Source organism: Typopeltis vanoorti, chromosome 9 (assembly GCF_054136105.1).
Source record: "Typopeltis vanoorti isolate ZY-2024b chromosome 9, IOZ_Tvanoo_1.0, whole genome shotgun sequence".
In the NCBI taxonomy this organism is placed as follows: Eukaryota; Metazoa; Arthropoda; class Arachnida; order Uropygi; family Thelyphonidae; genus Typopeltis; species Typopeltis vanoorti.
Genome location: NC_143557.1, coordinates 142,423,058 through 142,448,943, shown reverse-complemented (window position 1 = coordinate 142,448,943; position 25,886 = coordinate 142,423,058). Strand labels below are relative to the sequence as shown.

General features: G+C 40.2%; 1 protein-coding gene across 1 annotated transcript in view; it reads left to right on the top strand.

Moving 5' to 3' along the window:
- Positions 1 to 535: 535 nt before the first annotated feature.
- LOC150103641 (uncharacterized) overlaps positions 536 to 25,886 on the top strand; it is a 78,435-nt gene continuing 53,084 nt past the window's right edge. The window contains exons 1-2 of the mRNA XM_090398503.1: positions 536 to 1,145; positions 15,794 to 16,325. Of these exons, the coding sequence (XP_090254629.1) occupies positions 986 to 1,145; positions 15,794 to 16,325 (692 nt within the window). The 5' untranslated portion in view covers positions 536 to 985. The remainder of the gene's footprint in view (positions 1,146 to 15,793; positions 16,326 to 25,886) is intronic.

Sequence of the window (25,886 nt, the reverse complement as noted above, 5' to 3'; positions counted from 1 at the left end):
TAAAGAAGAAGAAGAAGAACACACGGATCCTCCTTTAAACAGAGGAGAAAGAGGATGAAATCCCCCCCCCCCTCCTTGGGATCCCTGCTGATACTGAATAACTGTCCGAGTTCTGATAAACAGTGAAAGACGTTGCCCGTCTAAACTAGACCAGCGTTGCACTTCTTGAGCGCCGACGTCTGCCACGTGCTATCAGATGCCATTAGCGAGAGGTGACCACATGACTGAGGAGTTTCCTATAAACGCTTCTTCCTAAACCTTCGCTCGCGCGTCTTATAATCTCCTTCTAGTCTGTGATTCGCTCTTCGACAGGCACTGTCAGCCTCCTTGGCGATCCCGCCTCCGGTTTCGTCATGGCGACCGCCCAGTCCCCGCCTCCCACAGTGAATCAACCCCTGGCAAAGAGTCCGGTAACACAGCGCCACCTAGGAAAACGTTGGTGGAGAGCAGGCGACTCATAACAGAAACCTCGGTCGCGAGTGCCGTTCGCAGGCTGGTGTCGCTAAGAGAGAAAGAGAGAGAGAGAGGCCCGCTATTCAACCCCCGATCATCCCCGGCGGTGACGCCTGTCATTGGATGCGATGAACTTGCAGCGCTCGAGCATTTTGACATCTTGCAGCGACCGCTGAGTCAGCCGTCAATGCCGTACGCAATCCCTTCCTTTGTGCCGGCAGAAGAGCCACTGAAGAACTCGCAAAGGTGTCGGCAGAGTGGAAAGGAATTTTAGGAAGGTGCGGACGAACCCCTCCTCAGCCGCCCCCTCCCCCAATCATGCAAGTGATGTGAGCAGAGAAAGCGTCTGAAAAATGGAAGTACGATTCGTCTTCGGTCTTCGGTTGGCACTTGACCTGTTCGCGGAGACAGGTTGAGAGACTCTCCCGAACGTCCGATTCGGGTGATCGTAGAATCGCCGTGCTCGTTTCCATTCCACCCTTTCTTGAACTTTTTCCTTCGCCGTCACACCTACGGCGGAGGTCGGACACTGATGCTCATCTTCCGGGAACGTGAGACCATGGCTGGCCTCCAGTCGCTTGCCGCTACGGACTCCGTCGTCACAAAGCCTACAGTAAGTCATCGCGCCACAGACTTTTCGATAGCCGCCATCATGGCACGGAGCCGACGGAACCCGGAACAAACACCCTTCGGTAAGTTTAATTCACTTTTTTTTTCTGTGTTTGTTTTCTGTTTTGCTTGTCAAACGAGTCGACACTGGAATCAGTTAGATGGAGAGGAAGTAAAACTTGCTGAAGGTGTGCTCTCCTCGCGAGTTTAATCCCACTTTTAAATGTCTTTTCGCTCGTTGACGTCTTCTCCTTAGGGGCAATGCAAGAAAGCGAGTGTCAGCTGGCATTTGCTAACGAACTCGAAGCATTACTTCGAGCTGTTTCTAGGCAATGTTCAGCTGCGGTCCCGTCCCGCCTCACAAGCGGAACCACCGCGCGAACACAACCCATCCGATACTCAAATCAGACGAGTTGTGGCCATGCACGCAGATCTTTGTCAATATTCGCACGAAGTAGTCTCCGAAATCATTTTCCTGCCTTTTAGCGTTCACTACAGATTCATGGAGCAGCTTCAGTTACCCCCCGTTGCCCTCTCCGTAACCAAAAAGGGAGAGGACGATTCGTTCGTTTGTGGTCAGTCTCAAGAGATGCGTGCGTCTCGTGGGTGTCCGTAGGAAATCGAATTTAGAGGAGGTTTCGCGCGAGTGGGGCACCTTCAGATACCCTCATTGTTTCGTCCGCCACCCACTGCGTTGATCATCCCTCACGGCACCCCCGAACGGAAGTGTTCGTGGTAACAGATGCGACATAAGACAGCCAAGCGCTGTTGGCAGAGTTTCTGGAAGGCACGGCGAAGAATATTCCAGGAAGGCTTCTTGTATTCAAACACTGTTCCTTCTGTTGTTTTTGAGTGGTCCATCCTCTTATTAGCGGACCCCAAACTAGGCGATCTCTTGAATATTTTTCAAAAAAAAAAAAAAAAAAAAGAAAGAAAGCGCACTGAAATGGCTTTTGCTGTGTATACAATGACATCCCATAGCTGATTAGATTTAAATCCAAATAATGAGGGCAACTGGTTTGAGAATTATTCGCTATTTCATGCTCTGGATCATTATGTGGATTAGCAATAGCGACCCACGTGAAATACAAATCGTGCTTCTTTATTTAAAAATAAATGGAACTGGATTCGATGCATAAAAGTCAGTCTTATGGGCATTGCAAAAACCCTTCTTTCCTTCTGTTCTACCTAAGCTATTGATAAGAGGCTCTGAAAAGAAACATTCGTCTATTTATATCCATCTCTTGTGCGTGACAGTAATTCCATGCACTCCCCTTACAGACTTCATAATTCTACTCGCAGAAAAACACGCGCCTGGCGTCAATACATTTGTCAAATCATTCTACAGCTTCTAAATGCGCTACAGAACATCCTATGCTTCATCTGTGATTGTCTTTGAGGCTGAGAGGACAAACTCATGTCATACTTTACTAATATCCAATCAGAAAACTATCAACTAGATCTTGCCTGCTAAATCGGATGTGTCGAGCAGAACTGTGTTTACACTTTTAATACAAATGAAACATTACTAAGGTTATTAAATCGTCGTAACGATGTGCCGGATTTCACTACAACCTTTATGTTCTTCACACCGTAACATGTCGAAAATGGTTTCGAAAGACATCGAAGCTCTTGTTTGCTTTGTTTATTTGAATAAGACCAGCTTTATGCTTTCTTCGCGCAAATAGGTGCGTTATGAAATGCGCCAAACATCCTTCGTTTATTCATTTTAAACGTTTATTATGTTTTGTTTGTTAGTTTCAAATAATGGAAACTTGTAATACTTTTAAATTGCTATAAATATATAATAAATTATTATATATTTACAATAACCGAAATAAATTAATAGTGAAATAATGACTTCCAGTCCCAAGCTTAATCACCGTATTTGCGAATATCGCTAACCGATAAATTGTGCCTTTGAAAGCAGCAAAAATAAATTTCTTGATTCTCAGTTCGATTCTCTTCTAACTGCCGAAGTTTAAAATGTAACACCGTGACAGACGGCCAATAACGAATTTTAGTGTGCCGTTTTCATTGTTTTATTCGTTTGTTTGTTTTGCAATCAGAACCTCCTCACATGAGATCAGCTAACCTACTTGCAGATGAAAAAGTCTTGAAGAATATTCCCGGAATTTCAGACGAGATTTTTCCTGCTACGAAGCGTGACATGACGAAGCTCAAATTATTCGAATAAATAAATTGTTTTACGTCTTTTCATCGCCGAAAGAGAGTAATCGGCATTCTTTTCGCCCTAAGTTTTTCGCAATCGGTAGAAAGGCAGTCTTTATCTTCTCTGCATCGCCGAAGTGGAGTGCATTCCCACAGAGTGCTAGATAAGAGGCGATGCTGCAATCCAAATATTTATTTATCCATTTGTGAGCGTCATGCTGTCAAATTTGGCGGAACTTTGAAATTAAAAACCTGAATTTTTTCCGTGAAAAAAAAAAGAAAAAAGAAAAATCGCACTTGCCTACGCTAAATATCGACTAAGTCTGGAAATTACCGAAAAAAAAAAAAAAACACGTTTAGAATCGAACCCAGTTTGTTTGAATATTTGCATATCATATAAGAAACATTTTATACAACTTTTTTTTTTTTTTTTCTTCATTGGGCTCATCCCTTAAATTTCATACTTCTCTAATCAGTTCAAATGTGCGGATGAATTAGAAATCTCCTAAGGATAAGATCGGATAATCGGATTATCCGCACTTTTTGTTGTCATTGCAACAGGATAGCATAGCTGAAGTGGCTGCATTTAAGGACTCCTCGCGCTGTTCTGTTCCTTTAAAATTCTGCGCCAAACTTCTTCCATCTAAGACCATCACGTTTCTTCTTTAAGGCCGAGCAATTTCTTTACATTCCAGTGTGCATGTGTGTGTGTGTGTGTGTGTGTGTGTGTGTGTCCCAGGAATCCATAGGTCATATTTTAAAGGGTTTGTGTACACAGTTTTGTTTCTTTGTGTGTAACGATCAGTCAGCCTCCTTCAAACAGATTTTTTTTTTCACGCATTTGTCTTCTTTTTTCTCGCTCTGTCTATCCCAGCGACTCGTTCATCGGTTCAAAGAACCTCTCCCTCCCTCCCTCCCTTCTATGGAGGAGGTTTCTTTGAAAAGGCAGATTTCATAACAGCTACGACGATTCCGTTTAGGGACTCCCTCGCTTCAAGAGGGCTCACACTTAGAAGAAACAGCAACAACAAAAATAACAAACTAATTAATGCCACAAATTATGTTGTGCTGTTCGCGTTTGTGCACTTCTTATGTAGAGCATTTGGTTGGGGGAGAAACTTCAATCCACTAAGAAGCAGATCTTTACCGTTCAAGAGCGTAACGATTATTTTGCCATTTCACAATGGAATACAAATTCCATCGTAAAATGGAATTTGTATCTGGGTAGCTGCAGTTCCCCCAAGCCATAAGAGTGTCTTCTGGAACACATCTAGAACATGCGAGCAGCAAATTTTCAATGATTGGGTCCCACGAGGCAGGCCTGCTTACTGAAACTTTGCAGTGCTAACACGTGTAAAATATTTTTACAGTTCAACGTAATGGGGCCCTTCAGTGTTCTTAGTTGGCTCGCTTTTTTTAAATTTATTTTTCATTCATTCATTTTTCTGCTACGCTCAAATTAGAAGAAGGGGTGGTTTAGTTTCGATAGTAGATATTTTGTCGCAAAGATGTTCTGCTGGATTGAAGTGACGATGAGAAGAGGCCGGAACAATGCACCTCGCAGTCACTCTATTGGTCTGCAGACATGCAAGTAAAACAAAGCAGCAATCAGATTCACCACTCCATTGACTTCCTATTTGAATGAACGTGCCAAGAACTATTAGTCAGTTTAATAATAATGAAATAAAAGTAAATCTTCGTTTGATTTGAATTTCGGACTTTTGAGTCCTAGCGGAATTTCTTTATAATTCGGATGAGCTTAACTAACACTCTAGGGTGATTGAATCTACCGTTTAGGGATGCGCGAAGGTTTTCTGTTTACATCTATGAAGGTGTCTGTTAGTTATTTATTTATATTTATATTTTTTTTTATGTCAGTCCCACTACAAAGGTTGTAAATATGTATTCATACTGGTTCCCTGTTGGGCAATTCAGAAACCTCTGTCGAGACTAAGCACGAATCCATATCGAATCGAACTGCTCAGAATTATTTGTTTTAAAGCTCCTTTAACAGGTAAAATTATGTAGACTTTGTGTATAGGAAATGCTTCTACCTTCTCCTTCTCTTTCAGCTGGTATAAATATAAAACAAAAACGTTGTTCCAGCGATATATATTATAAGTAACCATGTCCAACGAGTTACATCGTTCTTATATCAGCTAGTGACGTGCTATATTAAGATTTGATGGTCTTGAGACTCTTCCCATTTCCTCGAAGCACTCGAATTCCATTGAGTGTAACTAATTCACACCTGAAACTGTGCCCAAGTATTTATAAATATATAACATTTAAGTTTTTGCATCAAAGAATTGTCGAAAAACGCGAAGCATTGCGTAGCATGCTTCTGTAGGCTTCCGCCGGAAAGACATCAGAAGAACATTGCTCAATCTGAATACCAAAAAATAAAAAATAAATAAAAAATAAAAAATAAAAAATAAAAAAAAAACCTTCAGGTCCTAATGGTATCCGACTAATCGTGCTCAAATGATGTACTCGTTTACTGGTGTGTATCCTTTGCTATCTTTACGATATATTATACTCAACTGGCATCCACCCACACAATGGAACGAAGCCTTAGTCAAAAAAAAAAAAAAAGACCTATTGTGCCTACATTGGTTTTGTTTAAGGTAATGAAAAGGTGAACAACCTGGAAAACTATCAACTAATTAGTGATACCGGGATGATTCTGCCAATCAAGATCTGTAGTAAATCTCCTTGTCTACATCAGTGCTTCCCAAACTTCTGGATGTCAGAGCCCCTTTGGAAAAATTAAAATATTTCACGGCCCCCATCGGAAAAAAAAATCGTAATAGAGAGATATATTATTATAATATTTATTGTATTTATATTCAATACAAAACATACACAGCGAATATTGCAAAAATCAAATGCAAATATTACATTTTTAGCATCTTACATGCACATTTGACATGGCACATTATCTCATATTTTTATAAAGATAGATTTATTGCTATTGTACATTTGCAGTACAAGCACATGAAACGTAAAACGATTAGTAATAAAGAAAGAATTAAAAACATAAAAGAAGTATAATACTAATTTAATGCGATTGATGTGTTTCAATACTGCTACACAGAAAGTCAGTATCAGGTGAAATATTTGAAACTGCAATTCTTAGATTTCTGCTTTGAAATGAAACTTATATGAATAACCATACATTTACTAATATTCATTAAGCGCCGAAATACGCAGGAAGCAAAATTTATGAACCCGCCCCAATGTGCGATTTTTTTTCCATTAAAATATAAAAAAATAACAAAAAAGAAATAATAAAAATTAAATACGTTTCTTTTAAGATAAAAAAAACTACTTAGTCTTAAAACATTTTAAATTTGTTTTCATTATTTCACGGCCCCCCTTAACAAAACCTACGACCCCCAAGGGGGCCAGGGATCACAGTTTGGGAAGCGCTGGTCTACATCACCCACCTTTGGACACGTGCCATCGAAAGGTTGGAAGAAACTTGCACCCGACATTTCCGGAGGCATTTCTCAGAGTTTGGCAGCAAGGACTTCTCTGCAAATTGATGTTAGGTTGAATTGCCAGTTTCCTCTCGGGAGGTTCCCTGAGTGTAATGGCGGAAGGTGTTTTCTCTCTTCCGGTTTTCCTTGATGCACAAAGATCTGTTATATCACCCGTCCTCTTTCTCGTGTGCATAAAATCTCCTCCCTCTGATTTCCAACCGTTTTGCTGGCGATAGCACTCTCCATCATTCTACTGATATAACAAATCTTGCAGTGCTCAGACTTCGAGATCTGCTATCATTGCTCTAAATACTAATCTCCATCTCATTCATAATAACTATTTAATACTTTCAAAGCACAAGTTTTCCTTTATTTTTTCTCACCATTTCTTCCCCTTTAAGTGAAATCATCCTCAGCTTTCAAAAAACTCGGCATCCTTATTCGCTCGAGTCGTTACTTTTCGTCTGTCCAGCTACTAACTCTACACAGATGACGCATCCACCCTGCACCAGAATGCTGCTCTGGTGACTCACCAGAAATCATGGATGCGGTTTCAGCATATCTGGCTTCCGATGTCTCCCATTTCTGTTATACCTTACAGTGACAGCTCAGTTATTCTTCAACATTCTTTTACAGTTAAATTGCTGACTCACCAAACATGCTGCTCCTCTTCCACTACTTTGGTTCTGCGAACAACCTTTTCCATGAAGCATGTTCCCAAGGACTCCACTCTTGAGGTTGAATACCAACTGATTGCTTTTCTCTTGACTCCTGTCCACATACGCAGTGATTCATATTATAGATGTAGCGATATTAAAAATAAAATAAAATAATTAATATACATCATTATTTTAAGAAAATTAAAATAAATTTTTAAAAAACGGCGTAAAAAGGTAATATGCATGGATTGAACCATCTAAAAAAAAAAAAAAAACGGACTCATCTCCATGTACAGTAACTTACATTAGGTATAGCGAGTCTCCAGAACCAAGAAATGGGAAGCTAATAGAGGCTACTATAACAGGGTAAATGCAGTAGGTCTTTTTACATACAAGATAACAACGAAGGAAGGGAAAAACTACTCAAGCAGAGAGACCGAAGACACTTGCAACTAACAACAGACAGGATGGTTGAAGACGTGGCTGCTCGTACGGACTCGATTCACATGTCCAGCAAATGCAGCGAACCCAAAGTGGCAAGGACTGACCTTTCTTCGACCGACGTCCACCTGCGTTGTTCTTGCCTACAGAGGGGGTTGGCCACCCTACCTGCGGACGGTGCTGGAGGTCATCACTACCTTTATCGGCACCCATCGGACCAGGTCGACCGTAATGATGTGCCGAGATTTATCATTTTTCGATCGCTCTTCTCCCGGGTAATTTGTAAGCTTATCGGTGAATTAATCCAGGAAAAGAGCGCGAGGTTTGACAGTGTCAACTTACGGCAGAGGAGGTTTTTCGGTGATTAATGAATGCTTTCTTCGCTCGCTGGGTTGAATCTGATTGCGGGAGATGTGATAAGACGCACGATACTTGTGCGCACTTCAAGGTCACCGAGAGACAATTAATTTTTCTCAGCATCTTGCATTAGCGAAAGAATTAATTAGGAAGGGGGAGGGACAGTCTAGGGACGGGGAGCGGGTGGTTTGACGGCCGAAACATCATCACCTTCTGCGAGTGAGATGGGTGGTTTAGCACAAGGGAGTAGCAAGGCATGGGAAAGAAGAAACACTACCTGGAATGACTACTCTATCATCGATGCATTGCTTGGCCCAACTAACAAACAGCTTCTCTCTCTCTCTCTCTCTCTCTCTCTCGAGTACTTCATTTTCGTTGAAAAGAAGCCTTGAGAACCAGAAGGGTAGGCTTATGTGATAGTGTGTCGTAATCGGTTTCTTGTAGAATGAGATTCAGTGGAGTCCAATCCCTCCTCTGGTCTCCTATTACAACGACAGAATCAGCAACATCACCATCTTCCTTCTAATTCCTCTTCAGTAAAGTAGCAACAATGTTCATATATCGTTCGTGACTTATATCTCAAATGGTGGCGCCATCTAGTGTCTGTTCATTATTCTATATAGGGCTTAATACATGTCATCATCCCCCCCCTTTCTTTTAAAGAGCTTTTAATCCATGAAGAATGTTTTAGATTTCTTCACCATTCACATTGCATTCTTTGGTTTAAAAAGGCTGTTTTTCAAATCAAACCAGACTATCAAAATCCCAAGCACTTATTTGCCTTTATTTAGTCATTTAGGGAATCTTTTGTCAGAGCAAACCCAGACGGAAGAACAGATATCAATGCGCGGAGACTGGATAGATAGCGACACCTAGTGACCGAAGAAGATAACTAATTGGAAGGGGGGGGGGAGAACTGCCATTTAAAACCATTATTAGGAAATAACACAAAAAAAAAAAATAGGAGATTACTACCTGGTCAGTGTATTCCCCCCACTGAGGAAGCAGGGATCTGTAAGTGCACGAGACAATCTACAGGTAATATATAGTCCCCAACTCCTCCCTTTGGCCTTCTAGACCCATTTGAACGTAATGAAGACGGATTGGATGGAAGGGACAAAAAGACCGACAAAATTACTAGACGAACCCCCAGAAAACATTTACATAAGGGGCAGGCAGTGCTGGGGGAAGAAATAATTATCATCGTAGTCTTGACATTGCAATGACTGAGTCCTCTCTCATCTGTCCTGCGTTTTGAATGACCACAACGCGGAACCCGTCAATCACGAGGCTCATGCAATCCGACTCTCATTGGATGTTTGCTCAGAGCCAGCGTTCCACCTTGTTTGTTGACACCCCCCCCCAGAAAACAAAGAATCGCTTCTTCCCTCTTGCGGTAAGGAGGACGAAATAAATTGGCTTCGAACTCAGCGGGGCGGAACAAATCGTTGCTTGATGGCCCCCGAAATGCGTAACCTAGGTTTCTCTGTGAAGCCTCTGGACAAGCCCTCTGGTGGCGATTAAGGCGTTCGTGATTTTTTTTTTGTTTATTTATCACCTGTGACAGAAAGAGGCGAATACGGGAGTGTGTTTTTCAACCATTCCAATGAAGATATTTTCCCGCCTGCATTCGTTAATAATTTTAAAACTAATGCAAAGGGAACGATATTAGTTTGACAATAAAGTAGCCAGACTGATTATGCGTTATATATTATACGTTAGTTGATGGTTGAAAAATGTTCGTACACACACTTTGCGAGAATGGCGTTTGGTTTTAACTGGGATGATGTGAGAAGTTGTAGAAATGAATGGCATACAGTTGGAACAGATAATTGACACGAAATTATTAATTAGTCCAGAAAAATAAGTTATGACCTTATCCAAACGTCCAATTACGTTCTTCTGAATGTAGCTGAGCAGTTGGAGAATTCAGCGGAATTTAAAGAATTTAGAAATATGCTAAATTGTTTATTAAAACTGAATTAATCAGCCATTTCCCGCTCCAGAATAATTTACTGCAGGTCGTTTGTCGAGTTAAATATTCCGGTTTTGAAAATCAAACGTCTGCGGGGTCTCTTGCAACGAGTACGAAACCAGGAACCATCCGACCACATAACAACTCGTTTTACATTCCATCAATTAAATTAAAATTGTGTGCACGCGAATGCCATTCGTCCCAGTATTAAAACGATCTCTGACTGCGTCGGTTATTTCCAGCACGACCAGAGTTCGTGGACAGAAGTGTTTCTGACCCAACTTGCACCGTACGCTTATTTTGCGAGAGGAGTTTTAATGGGTCAAAGAGCGGACATAAACAAGTTCTGTTAGCAAAGATTCGCAGCGTAAGGTTAGGGGACGAAATGTCTGGGATATCGCAGAGACGCCTAGAAGTTCAGCATGAAGGAGGGAGGAAGATGTACTTGCCACAGAGGTTGAGTGGTGTCCTGACACCGCACCGAGCGAGTCATTACGACTTCCCTTGTTTCAGTGAGGGGAGGTTCGTCTGTTGCCGTAACCGGTTGCCTGCTCGGATAATTGAGCTGAAGACATGACGTCATGGACACAGATGCAACTTGAATTCGCAGAGAAAAGAAGGACGTGCTTATATGTGGACACCTTAAGATGCGACTATTCTTGGTGTAAGATGGAACGTGTCTCTGCACACTTCTCACACCATGCAACGCTCAGTAAGCACAATCTGTTTGTCCCTATCTTTAATTAGTCATTTAGGATTTTAAAAAGTATCGATATATGCGAGAGAGAGAAAGACATACGAAAATCATTCACAATTACGCTAATGAAAGATACTGGAGGTTGCTGCAGGTCATCACTAACGGGAGGGAAGACAGCTATTAGTCGCGTGACAGGAGACGTTTCCACTTGTTTCTCTAATTGCTCTGTCCGTGGAGGAAGGCCAAGTGGCATGTGACACCCAAGACAGGTCACGGGAGGCCGTTTGAATGTGTGCCCGACTAGAAATGACTAAACCCGCGCATTCCAAGCTCACTCTGCCTACAACTTAATTACTTTCGGTCCAGAAAACAAAATATGAGACCCAGGCAGGGCGACGTTGCCAAAGATCTCGCTTGCTCACGTGCGCTTTGTGATCCTCTCTAATGGCGGACATTCCTCATTCATTTGTCATGTGACTACTCGGTGTGTTCGGCACCTGCCATGTTGCTCACCCCCCCTCCCCACTCCACCCCCAGAAGCGCTTTCTGATTTAGCAACGTCTTACTGCAGGGATTGAAGATGCTATCAAGCCGACTCGCTTTGACAATCTAAACATGCGACTTTGGTGCGTGGAAATGTAGCGTGTCCATCCCTCCCCCCCGTTAACTAATTATCCACGGCTTTTAAAGCGCCCTCTGTTGGATAACGTTAATGAGAACGAAGTGGGGGAAGGTATCGAATACCTCCCCCCATGAACACGAGCCTAATGGATGCTAGTAGCAGATGGATGACATTTTAAGCAATAAATTACTCTCGAACCCAAGCTAACTGACGAGTCAGCAATTCATCCATCACTGCAACCAATGCACACTCAGCATTGCGCTCATCACGTAGCTTTTAAGTCCACTGAACGGATTTAGTTCTCGCCAAGTAATGGTCACTCCTTACCGCTTTCTTTCTGCTCCGATTTCTGTTTCATACTTTTGTATATAAATAGAGCAAAAGCAACACAGATACAAAGCAGTCCATGTTGGCTTTGGCTGACCCATCTCTTCTCTTCTCTTCTCTAGATAGACTGAATGTGCACGTGAGCTGTCGTTGCCTTTAACGTCCGACCCTATTTAGAAAGCACTAGTTGTGGTTCTTGAATTCAGCCACTAAGTGACCAAATGTCAATCGCTGCGCTCTAGCTAATTACCCATAACATGCAAAGTGCCATCTGTTGGCCGCAATCATTATAGTTCGATCAAGAGCCACTTTTACATTCGTGCAAACACCAGTGTCTCTCTTTGGATGTCTCGAGGAGTATTGACCGCATCGGACTGAAATGCATTTGCTATCTGATGAACCAATTACTCAAACTGCCGTCCATTCTTGAACTTTTTGAGTCCCCTCTTTTTTCCGCTGTTCTATAATCACTCTTCTAAAAGTCACTGTTCTATAATAGAACGCTATCTTTGTGGACTGAGGGCGTGACACCATTGTTCTTGATCAATGAAAAGATCCGATAAAAATTACTAACTTGCAATTACGGCAATCACCACAAATATTCCACGAGCAGTCCTTATGCCGTATTTCTATCAACTTGGACAAAATTCCTGTCTCTTTGGTGTGCATGTTGCGTGTGTAAGAAATATAGAAGAGTTAGTTCTCGTTACCATTCTGCAACAAAATCTGCTTTATTCAAGCTTGTTCTGGAAAAGTCCCCAAACAAGAGCCATTCTTTCGGCTGATGAACTTTATTTATTTTTTAAAACAGACCATCCACTTCAAGGTGGTAATAAGTTATGTTTGATTGTGGTGTTTCAAAATATGAAGCTAGGAATTTTATTTTTATCTCGAAAAAGTAGCTATTTCTGGGGCTAAGAAGTATCACTGCTTAAGACAAGATCCCAGCAGTCTAGATTATTGTTTAGATAGATTCAAATCGCTAACAGGACTGTCCAAAGAAAGAGGTTGGTTTACTACTTTCACAAGTACTTTTATCTGATGACGGACTTCCTCTCCACACCGGAAGCAAACGAGTCAGTGTCCGTCTGTACATACCGAAATATCTTGCATTGATGGATGAGCAGGTGCGGGAATATGTAATGAGATTGATTTTCATCTGAGCGATGTTCCCGATTCAGTTCGAGTACAATATTTTTTTTTGTATTTTTTACAAATAAGTCAATACAACGATTCAACAGAAGTAGCAGTCTGGTTTGTGTTCTTTTAGTTCTCACCAAATCATTTTTTCTCCAAAAGTCATAAGCCGGCCCTTCTGAATCCAGTAAAGATCTTTCTTTTCATCTTTTGCTAATTTAAAGAAACGAGAGGTTTAAATAAATCGAAGCGCCAATAAGATCTTTGACAGTATGTTATCATCTTTTATTTGTGTTGTTGGACTCACTGATGTAATACAGTTTCAGACATGTCGAAAGCCTTTCTCTGTTTGTTTTTAAACAGGTGCCATCCGTTTTAAGAGTTACAACAGCCACAAAAGGACAACTAAGAGAGCAGCATCATTGAGTAATTCGTTTTTTGTATTTCTTTACGAAATATGTTTTTATGAAAGGCGTGCAAAAGTGAATTTTTTTTTCTGTTGATCTTGCAGAGAAAAATTAATCTTCGGAAAGGTTTGGTTGTAATCATCAGTTACTGGAAGTTGAAAAAAATAAAGGGAAAAGTCAGTGTTGAACAGAAAGGAGACCTTCCATGTAAATGGAAAGAAATAAACGCCTTCACTTCTACGTCAACACCAAATTACGTTCATCTCATTGAAAAGAGTTGGCTATCATCATTCCAGACACAGAAACACTGGATCGCTTTCAGATACTTTTTGGTTTCTTAGCGGATTAGTTTCTCTTTGCTGAGTTATTCTATCCTTCTTTGTCCAGTTGTTCAACTAAAGCTTCAGATTCTCCCAAATTAAACTGTACTTTTATTTTTAAAAAAATAAATAAAATCATAGAGAGGGGAACTGTTTGGAAGAGCTGTGGCAACATTCTGTTGTTTTGGCCTTTTGGCCTACCTGATAGCTTCCCCACTGTCCAACCAACAGGGTACCGTGCAGACATATTACGAATTCCAGTGTTTTTGAATGTCTTTGGGTGGGAAATGAATTTCATTGCCCACTGTGAGATCCCTGCAATATTTATTAAAGGCCTGAAGTGGCCTGTAATAAATATGAGTCTCAACCATCGAACAGCGCAGCCGTTTGGTTGTAAAGTAAGTGCTCTATCCACTGGCTATTCAAGATGGTTCTTGCTCGTAGATGGCAGGATGTTGTCCTCCCAGAAATGCCGGTTTCCCTTCCAAAGCAGGCGAACGAGCCAGCAGAACATACACAATTAACACACGTAAGTAATGCACTATCTTCTTAGTCCTAGTTGCTTACAACGTAATTTACATAAAGAAAGAACGTATTTAAATATACTAAAGTTGAGGAATTTGAATAAGTCAATGCTGAGGAATATTCGCTACGTAATCTATAGGCGAGGACTTAAATGAATTGTGAAAAATCGGAGTGAGGCGAGTACCATTAATCTGGGATATCAGAATATTTTTCTCATCTATGAAGACGGTTAGTTTTTCATTGCTAGGATAAAATCAGTCACTCTGATTTTGAATTTGTGTAAACGTTTTTGACAAATTGGTTGCTATTTACATTCCAACAAGCAGCCAAGTCAGTGAGGAAGGCTTGTAAACGCTCTACCCTCGATGTAAGACTTGGTAACTCATCCATCTTCACCGTTATTTCCAAGCTGAGTTCGTAGGACAGGAAAGGCTTTGACCATCTCATTGACTGCACTACGGAGTCGCTGTGGGCAGAGGTCATAACTCCTGAGGTCAGGTTTGGAGAGGCATCCAGGAAAACGTGGTTATTCCAGATCTGTTGGATTGTTGACCAGCAAGATTTGTCACATGAGAAGCGCAATGAACTGCGAATTATGCGCATTTGAAGAACAGCGTTGACACACTGGGAAAATAAAAGCATTTTGGACCACTTAAAAGCATCTATTTGAAGACAAAATGCGACGATTCTCATCGCTTGGCTTCGAAGAAGAAATCCAATTGCAAACCTCAAAAGTGGAGTTCATTTTGTGGTTCACATTTGTTTGTGCCGGAAATCAAATGCTTAGAGATAGGTGCGACATGTCTTGTAGCTTTTCATTGCATTTGTTCAGAAGACGTCGTGGATGAAGGTTGTTGAATATTATTATTATTATTATTATTATTATTATTATTTATTATTAAACCAAAAATTCTTTCGCTGAATGTCTGGGAGGGGATTGAAACTGGGAGTTTGGTGCGGAATTCAAACATAGTTCCGCTTATATGAGGACCTTTCCAGCTGGTGTGATGGACAGAATCGAAGCGAGTATCGCAGATTCGTGATGTTTGCATGGCATTTGCAGACAGCTCGGAATGAATTATTTAGATATTGAATGACCGCTTGCGGAAGGTCGAAAGTTGGACGAGACATAACATCGAGGTCAAAACACGGAACACATTAAAAGAACATAAATGAACCCAGTAAGTTCTTGGTGACATGTTTGTTCGGTCGTCATAGCAACTGTCCAATACTTCTATAAACACATGGCAGATAGATGGCAGCACTCATCTGATGGGGATTCAAGTGAGTCTCATTGCTTATGCTGGAACAAACACAGTGATTCCACTCATTCCAAGCGATGTCCATCTTACGAGCATTTCTTCTTCTCTCTCTCTCTCTCTCTCAATACTCTTAGATAAAGAATGCGACTGTGGTTGCCAGAATCATTTCACTTGGGCGTAGCGAAAAAAGAGGGCGAACCAAATCGGAGAAACAGTTTCAAAAGTGTTTTCGTTTCATTTCTTGCATTATTTAAGCTTGTCTATCGAGGGTGAGCATCTTGAGGGCGTTTTCGGTGCCCACCCTTAACAGGTCGAGTATTTCACTTACTGTCTCTTTATTTGCAGAGTCCCGTGAAGCGTGGGGAGATGCAAGTCCAGGCGGAATGACCCGCAGCGTGACCTCCAGTCTCTTGGCCGGATCGGAGCGCTCGTCTCCCGCGGTGTCAGAGGAGCGCAGCACTCCGGACCAATGCAGTTTCTGTTCCGGACTATCTCCGCTGTGGGACGGTCCCAATCCTCCGGAGTCGCCCTCGTCCACCCAAGGCGCCGAGGACGCCGCTTCGAACGACGACAATTCCTCTTGGCTCGCACGAACAGCTCCCGTCAGTGGCACAGCCAAGTCTTCCGTGACCTCCGCTGCTGCTGCTGCCGCCGCCGCCACCGATGCCGAGCTCCCGGACAGCAGCAGCAGCAGCAGCAGGGAGGATTCTCCCGTGACTGCAGTGACGGCGAAGAACTCGAATAGCGCCGCTGCCGCCATCAAGCCTCAGTGCAACTGCGACGAACTGTTGAAGGTCGAATGTCATCTGGAAAACAAGGAATTGTGGGACAAGTTTCACGAACTCGGCACCGAGATGATCATCACCAAGACCGGCAGGTAAGTGGAATTTCGATACACTCCTGGAATGAATAATGCATAATTCGAGAGCATCGAGCAATCATGTCGGGTGTTTATTACAAAAGTCGTAGTAGATGGGCATTTTTACTCTTGTTAAAAATTACTTTCTTTTCGCTCATTTTTTGTTTTGAACCCAAGAAATTAATTCTTCTAGTGATTCAGCTTGGACATAACAAAAAGAACTTCTTTCTATAATTATATCACAAATAAAAATTTGGAAAGATTTTCAAATTATAAAATTTAAAAAAAATTATATTAATACACCAAGAAATCTTTGAAAAATGTTTGATATATTTTTCAATCATCAGTATTCACCAGATCGGCCACCAAAAGTTCAATTGCCAGATGCTGGGATCTGATAACTTCCGAAATTGATTTTTCAATGCGTATTCGTCGTCCTGTTTTTATCAGAAAATAAACGATTCGGTTGGGGATGACCTGCACATCCGCGAGGGCTTCCCAAGTGAACAAAGAACGACATTCGGGTCCAACTTCAGACAAAAGTGTTCTTGAATACTGATAATATATTTTTACCACAATATACGTTTAAGTAGGAAGACCACACTGCGATCTCGGTCGAGTTCGTGCAAGTTGTGGGACTGACTAAAAAAAAAATACGATAATTAAACTGCTTACGATGAGATTTATTTTTCCATTTAAACTAAGTCAGGTTTTGAGTTTGGGGTTGCAGCAGTACATGAGCGAGTGTTAAAGTACGGCGACTTAATTAGCTGTGGCAGTGAAAAGGATAAATAGACTTTGTTGCAATCTGCACATACAGATATGCGCCAGTTGACACAAGTTATCTGTAAACAACAACAACAACAACAAAACTGTTCGACTAATATTAAGTTTTTTGTGAGTAGTATACTTCAAAACTTGTTTATCAACATTTCATTAATAAATAGATTTAGGGTTAAAGTTGAATATAAAAACTGGTCGATAGAGTAAACGAAAATGATTTCTGTGGTGTTTCTATAATACATAAAGGGAGATGAGGCATCAGCAAATGTGCATTTGTAAAATCAAAAAGGGAAAAAAAATGACAGGGATAATGGATTTAAATTCGTGGATTTTTTGAGCATTGCTCACTCTTCACACCTCCAGTTGAAGGCCATCGGAACACGATTGAGTGAAATAATTATTCTTAAGGTTGCTTCTTTTTCACCTGCTCGTCCCACGCTAACAGATTCCCTCCAAAGGGAACGTCTCCAAAATAACTATTAATTACGCAGAGTTGTTAGAGAACCCTCTGATGAAAAAAAGAACCAAAGATGCGTTTAAAAATTTCTGAATTTTTAAACGCAGCTCGCCAACCTTTTTGAAATTAGCTGAGTGTGTTAAAGGATAATCCATCAGTTAATAGGTTTAAAGTTCTTATCTTGCTAGCTACGATCGCTCAGTCTATTTTTGAAAGTTTTCTGGATCAAAGGAGCAAATTGCTGCTCCTCTAAATGGCACAAAGGGCTACGAAAAAATGACAGCTCTTGATAGGGGACGAGAAATTCAGTGACATGGTATACCGGAGTTCATTATATTAAACAGTAATATACACGCCTCCCCCCACCCACCCACCCACACACATACACGCGTATGCTTCATTGTTTCACTGTATGCAACCGTCACTCTCTTATGAATATACTTGGGAAGTGATGTGGAATTTTACTGCTAGAATCAGTTTTAATCAACGATTCTTTGAATGTCTTTTAAGAATGGAATCAATCACTAATACTGAAATGCTTCCTTTAATAACTGCAATTTTTGATTTAAAGACAGTCGTCAACAAGTGGAGAGTTCTATTCAACTTATACCTAACATACTTTTGCTGTTTGGACTTTCGTGCATTTCCGTATGGGGAGCGACATTTACAGCTCCTCAACTGTTGGAAAGAATGTGTGGTGAACCAGAACAGACGACTGAACCAGGATTACCATTAATCTCGGCTATTTCTGCGCGTCGATTAGAAATCCATTATGTTTATCCTTTTCCTTAGATAATGCAGCTCACAGGTGAGTTCCTTGCTTGGCTCATTCGCATCGGGGAAACCAAGTGACGTCCTTGATAGCGCTCTTGATCCCGTAATGAGGGTCATTAGGGTTTTTCGAAGGAAGATTAGTGCCGGGATGCCATTTGGTGGGGAGAAGAAGGGGAGAGAGGTCGGGAGGGGGGAGATGTTACCTATCGCACTCCACAAAATCACGCACTACTTGACAGCTGGGAAAGATAAAAAATAATCAATAAAAAAAGTAGAACGATCCATTTGTCCCAACACCCGAACGAACCTCCCCGACAGGTGTCTTCGTGGCACGTGTACACATTTTCGGCAAGAACAAAACAGGAGTGGAGCTGTGATCATCCTAAGTACAGCTCCCATGGAAGGCCAAATTTTACATACTGTTAAATACTTCAGGGACTCCACTGTCGTTGATATGCAAAGAGCGAAATATACCAGATGCGCACACTGGACAAATATTTCACTGGCAGCTATAGGTAAAAATTTTAGAACGTGCTCGAAATTTCAATTCACTTATAATGCCAAGTGAATTGAAATTTTGCGTTTTATAACTAAGCTGTGAGATCATCAATTCAGCTGCTTATTCTAAAATGCTTTCCGTGCATTTTTTCAACTTGTAGATTCCTAAACATAATTAAAAACTAAGTGCACTGTATATAATATCCCTTTGCTATGTATTATTCAGTGGTGCGCTATGGAAATTTAAAAAAAAAGGGCTCTCATCGTCGAGCAAAAAAAAAAAAGAAAAAAAGGCCTAACTTAGCCCTTATAAAACTTATATTGCGATTTTGTAGAACTTCTGACAGGTATGATGCTTCCTGTAGGATATCAATCCTTAATGCTAGATCTTTTAAAAATTGAGAAGTCGGTTTAAAAAACCCTTATATTTGTCGTTCGATGCAAAATGTTTGCATAAATCTGGATAATTTCTCCACAAAGCAAGAGCCGTTCGTAAAGTGCAAGCGGCCCATCGTGGGCCAAACACACGGCCGATCTTTAAAATTTCGATACCAAGGCCTTTTGCAATCGTATTTAATTCTCGTTGATTTTTTGGTGATTGATGATAGAAAGCATATAATTTATCCATAAACATTTCAAAATGATTTATTTCTTTAATGTTTTTTATCGAATCGTCTAATGCTAAGTGTAAACGATGAGCGCGATGTCAAATCACAACGTTGGGAAATTTTTGTAGAAGTTTGATTGCAACACCTGCTTTGTTTCCTAACAGTACACTAGCTCCATCAGAACAAAACGCAATGAGATGATTTTTTCAACAGTTATCAGAAAATCCATATGAATTTAAAGTAGCAATTATAGCAGCATGTATACATGCGACGGTGGTATTTTCTAGTTCTACAAGATTATTAAACAAGAAGAACAAGGGGCTCGCAAATTTGAGAAAAAATTAACAAAGGGCTCGCGCTAGCCCCTTGTAGCTCACCACTGGTATTATTCCGCCTGTGTGGTTCTTTTTGCTTCCTTGTTTTCCGTCTGGTTTCACACACGGTGTACAAGCTTAATGCAGAAATGACCTAATGTAACTCTCATCCCGCTACTCTTTAAAAATGAAAGCAAATCTCGTCGACCAATAAAACTAACACATTCAACATCGCCTTGAATAGTCACCATAAGGTGAGAGATTGTTCCACGTGATACTCAAACGTTCTTGTGGTCCATGTGGCATTTCGCTGATTCATTCTAATCGTTTGGATGCAAGAATTGACTGTTTAGTCAATATTCATTGTATTCTTAAGACAATTCTTTACCATCATACGATCGTCCGTTTCTCTCACTTCGATTCGTTCTAGAGTAACGAAGAAAACCATTTAGCATTCATCTTCTACTCTGCCTTGAAGCTTTTCAACTAACAGACGATCGCCAGTGGATCCAGTCCGCGTTGATCAAGAGAGGAGATTATTCTTGCTTAACGCCACCTACTTGTGGATGAAAGTTAATCGACGTTCGGATTTGATATCTCAGAAGATGTGATTGTGTTTGGCACAAAGGTCTATTAATTGAGTACTCGACCTTCTTGTGGAATATTTTATGATTACTGTTGTTTAAGTGTCATTTTAGACGAATCTTTATTCTTAAATTTTGGAACAAATGCTGGTGTTACACAGACCTCTGTTCTTCCATATGCACTTCCATTCTGTCAGCCATTGACCTTCTGCGGCTGGCTTACGATCCAATCCATAGTTTTCCGAATGAAATAATATCCGTCCTCTCTCCTATTTTCCAAATCATACAAATATTCCGAACCCGTAGAATATCCACTTCCAAAACACAAACAGTAGTAGGCCTATAAACAAATGAGAGAAAACATTTGCCAGATGTCGTGATTTTTAACTTGACCAATTTAGAATTATTTGTGAGAGTATGAATTCGTCGCCCTTGGTGTTGGTGGCCTGCAATGCTCGTCCTTGTAAAAGTTCCATGTTTGGTCTTTAAAGGAGGTTTCTGGATTATCATTCCCCTAACTCGCACACATGAGACTAATATGTGTAGTTTGAGGAGTATGAAAAAAATGAGGTGACTGTAATAGAAGAAGAAGAACCACAGGAAATAAAATCTTAAACGAAATGAAAACTGAAAGCAGCTGCTCTACCCGCAAAATGTTATAAAGCTAAGCTATAGGTTTGAAACTCATAGGTGTAAAGATGACTTCGATATCTGTTTAGTTCTATAAATGTTAGTACTGAGGTTCGGTTTATGGTTAAGCTTAGAAAATCTGATTAATTTATTATAAAAAAAATAACACATTTTCCTCTCTAAAATTATTCCCTCTAAGCGAGTCTTAAACGAAGATTTGCCTTTTGAAATTTTAAAAGTTTCGAAAGACTCCTTGGTTAACGAAACACATCAATCCTGGAATTTGTATACTCGTTTTTCACAATGAACAGCAGAAACTCTACGGCATGAGCTGGCATTCGTTCAAGAACCAACAGGAACCATACAGGAACAGTTGTCTCATAAGTTATACTTAATGAAATCATAAAAACGAACAGACGGGTTCCTGGGCAAGAGTCCATGTCTCTGAGTATTTCAATACCAAGGCAACTCATCTCGAAAGATGTGCTTCTTTGTGCTCTTTCGTTCTCTTTCCGGAAAAAAATTAACTAATCTCTTTTGAATTACTTGGCTATAAAGTAACAAGGGATATTTATTATTCTTATAGTTATTAATACAGTTCAATGCGATAGGCTAGGCTGATCTGAATTATGGAAAAAGCAGTCAAAGCTACGAAGCCAATTGTCTGTTAATATGATGGAGTATATTCGCAAGTTGATTTGCGGGAAGAAAAACCCTTCCATGTCCGCATGAGACCGGTTAACTCATTCTCAAGTGACAAAAACATCCCAGACGGGGTTTGAACCTAGGTCATCGTCGAAACCGACTGAACTGCGAAGGCTTATTGGATGCTATGTCGAACACTTTTTGCACATTTCTTCAATAGATTCTTTATTTCTTCAGAAATGGATCACAAGAAATTCCGATAACTGACAAATAATATTCCGATCCCCATTGGGCATCTAAATATCTGTTTACTAATTTGATGGTCTAGTTTTAAAAGACCAGAGGACATGTGCAATTTGATAACTTAATTAAAATCTTTGGGAGTAAGGGATTGATCCACCAGGAGATGCTGGTGGATCGCACAGTTCCCAGTAAATAATTGTCTCTTTGGCAAGATGGTTTTGCATAAACGTTTGAGGCGTGGTATGTAAATACTAAGGGTTTCCAACTAGAAATATGTCGGTCAGTTGATATTCAAGTTGAGGAATACGTTCTTCATTGCAGTCTGATCTCTAACCCATTCTTCATCGCAGCCTGATGTTATTTCAATGCTAACAACATCTATTACTGTCTCATTCTTCTCCCAAAAAATGAACTATTTTTTCCGAAAATTGAATACCTTTCTTCCATTGCGAGGGATGCGCTTATGAGCTCCTAAACATACTTGACGGAGTGCAGAAGAGAGCAATTATATTGATTACTGACCCCGTGTGCTCACTAGTTCATACAGCATTATGTCATTTATGCTAAGACTGATACAATACGAGCTGCCCAATATCCATTTACAATCAGCTGCTAAAACGACGAAGATGCAGATCTTACGCTCCTCTTTCATCCTGTCTACTTCTGTTCTCTAGAACAGCCATCTTTATGAAGTATTTCACAAGATCTTCAATCCTTAAGCGATTCCTTCTCTTTTAAACTCACTCGTGTACGACACTAATTTCCTACTAGTTCTAAAACCACATCTCTGATTGATTTAAAAAATCAATCAATCACTCAGCTCTGTTTCAAAGACACTCAATTTCTGCAAATATTTCCGTGATCATCAGAACCGGAGGATACATTCTCCAGTTCTGATAAACTGGAGAATGTATCCCTGTTCTCCTCTGAATCTGTTAAGACAAGTGCAAGAGATCCTTAACATGTCTTCGCAGTTCATCTAGAAAACTCACGGAGTAAATATATTTCTGTGTTCATTCGTTCCTTCTTGCTGTTCCCGTCTTCATGCATTTCCTAAAGAGCGTCCTCTACTAGTCTTGCATCAAGTTTCTGTTTTATGTTAGGAAGTTAAGATTCAGTAGTTCTCCGTAGAGTTTCCGTAGTTTAGTTGTACAGACGAGCCCTTTGGTCAGAAAGACCTGTATTCGAATTCTGTCTACGACGTGAGGAGCTTTTATCGGCAAATGGTGAGTTAGTCGGTCTCATGCGGAGGTGGAGGATTTTCCTCCCGAACAGGCAAACCGGATCCGTGAACACAGAGATCTTATAACCAAAAAAAAATACCCTTTCCGGATGCAACAGAGGAGTGACTCCTAAGGGACAGAAGAGTTCAAGCCTGCAACTATAGTTATAAACGGATTTCGTTTTCTATTTTCCCTTCTTAAGAAGTAAAGAAATTTCATTCCTTGACGCAAGTTCGCTGCCATGCTTATCAAAGAAATAGTTTGAAAGAAGTTCCATGTTTAGCCTCTAAAGCTGGGGAATCTAACTCTGAGTCCCACCACAAATGATGTGCAATGTTTACAACCGTTTGTGGGCTGGATTATCACGGAAAAAGCATTAATACATCAGTGAAAATAGAGTAAAAATAATAATGAGAAATATTTGTTTTAGGGTTGCAATCTCTCTCTCTCTCTCTCTCTCTCTTACAACTAGAATGGCCATAAGAAGAAGCAAAAAGAAGTGTTGGATTGAAACATAAAGCGAGAGAGTTAGCTACACTGGTAATGAACACACGAAGATAAAATTTCGAAAGCAAAGGAAAACAAAAAATGAAGAAGAAAGAAAAAAGGAACATTCGAAGAGCAAAATTTAAAACAAAAAAATTCAGGGAATGTAAAAAAACTTCCAGGAACAACAACAACAAAAAAAAAGAATAAAAGTGCAGAAAAAAGACAACTTCGAGAGAAATTTGTTACAAGGAACAAAAGAGAAGTTTTTAAGCAAACTTCCGAAGGAAGAAAAAACTAAAAGAGAAAAATCTTCAAATTTAAAACTTCAGAAGGACAGAAGAGTAAAATATTTTCAGAGAAACCTTTTGAAACATTCCACGCAGTTAACCAGGAATTGGCAAAGATGGACGAGGGGGATGTTGCAGATAAAGTGAGCCATCTCGTCTCCTAATTTTAGGACACAAAAAATTTGGAAATTTCAGTTCCTTGTTGAGTTTTTCAAAGTTGATTTTGAAAGGATTGAAAAAAAACTTTATAAAGAAATTGATCTAATAAGCAATTTAGTGATTAACTGCACGTTATTAAATACCATTCAGGAACGCTTCGATTTTTTTTTTTTTTATAAGCGAGGTCCACTAAATCGTAATAATGTAAAATCTGGTAAAAACAGGCATAATCCAATGTTTATTTTCTTACAGCAATCCCACAAATGTCTGAGCGTATTCAGAATGGGTGAATAGATTTGTTAACAGAAAAAAAAAGAAAAATTTTTTTGAATGCTGAGGAAGCGATCTTTGTGATGTGTTGATTATTCGAGGTTTCAATCATCCCAAGAAGAGGAAGATCTCGTGTTTAGATAACTGGGTGTCGTCAACAGTAAGACTGAACAAAATTATGTTTTAATGCGAAGGAAAAAAAAAAACAGAAGTAAGTTTCGGGAGTATCGAAATTAGCAGCATTTGAAGAATGGTTTGGAGATCACAATTTAAAATTTTAAAAGTAGACTTTGACGTTTTTTTTTATTTGTATAATCAAGAGGCTTCTCAAATGATGTGCAGTATACCGTCATCAGTAACGCTGTGGAGGAGATGTCAGTTAAATGGGGGAGTTCGTTGATATAAGGAAAGAGGAGAGTAAGTAGGAGCCGTGTAGAATCTCAGAATTGGTCGCACACTCTGAGGATCCACCCGCCATTACGTGTTACGCACAACCAGATATAAAACTGGCAAACCAGTTGCAGAAGTCAGTAAGGTGGCAGCTTACTTAACAGGCCTTTGTGCCAAACTCGATCAAATGTTTTATTTATATCAAGGGCAGTCAGTCGAGTTTTTCTGATTTGCATCCAAAATCGAGTATTTTGATGGGTAGGAGATCGTCTATGGATGAGAGCGGGAGATCCATATTGTTGGTCGCTGATTAAATAGATGGTGGGGATGAAGATGAATACATTTTACATTCTTCTAGAGAATTGAAATGAATTAAACGGAGAATAGTTTTATTGCTGACTTTTATCTCCATTATTTTAGCGACTAGATATAACCTAACATTCATGCTGTTAACGAGTAGACAATAAGTGATACAAGATGGAATTTCCTTTTTATTTTAAAGCAACAATAATGAATTAGTAATGAAATTTATTATTTTAAAAGTCACTAATAATGAATTTATTAATAAAACCATAAAATTTCATAAAAAAATTTTAGATTTTATTGAAGACGAATACGAGGGAAGCCCAAGGTAATGGTTGTAATGTAGTTTATTAGGATTTTAGTAATGCCTTTGATAGCATTGATGAACAAAAATAACCAAACACGTATTATCTGGTGAGATGGGCTTGAAAGTCCGCGCGGTTAGCCTAGTGACTGTGCGCTTCGTAACCCTATGCCTGGGGAAGGAGTGTCCTAGGTTCGATTCCCGTCGACGACGTAAGGGGCTAAAGGATTTTCCTCAGCCATAGCTAAGTTAGCCCCGTCTTGGGCGTGGACAGCAGGGTTTTCCCCCAGTTTATCCTGGGGTTTTTCATCCCGCAAAGCAGGCAAACCGACCTTGAGTACTCAACACTGCAGGACATAGGATACACCGAGGCGTAGGGCTGACCACCTTATCCTGTGAACGTCTTGAGGTCCGATGATTAATAAACCCTCGACACCGCAAGGTAAAAGTGGGTAAAAAGAAGATGAGATGAGATGGGCTAGAAAAACTGGTTAACTGGCATTGGCGTAGAGGCTTCAAATAGCTCGGTTGTTAAGAGCGGAGATACAACAAGGTTCAGTGTTAGGATCTTTACTGTTTAATATATTCAGAAATGATTTAGGCTCAGTTATTAACAGT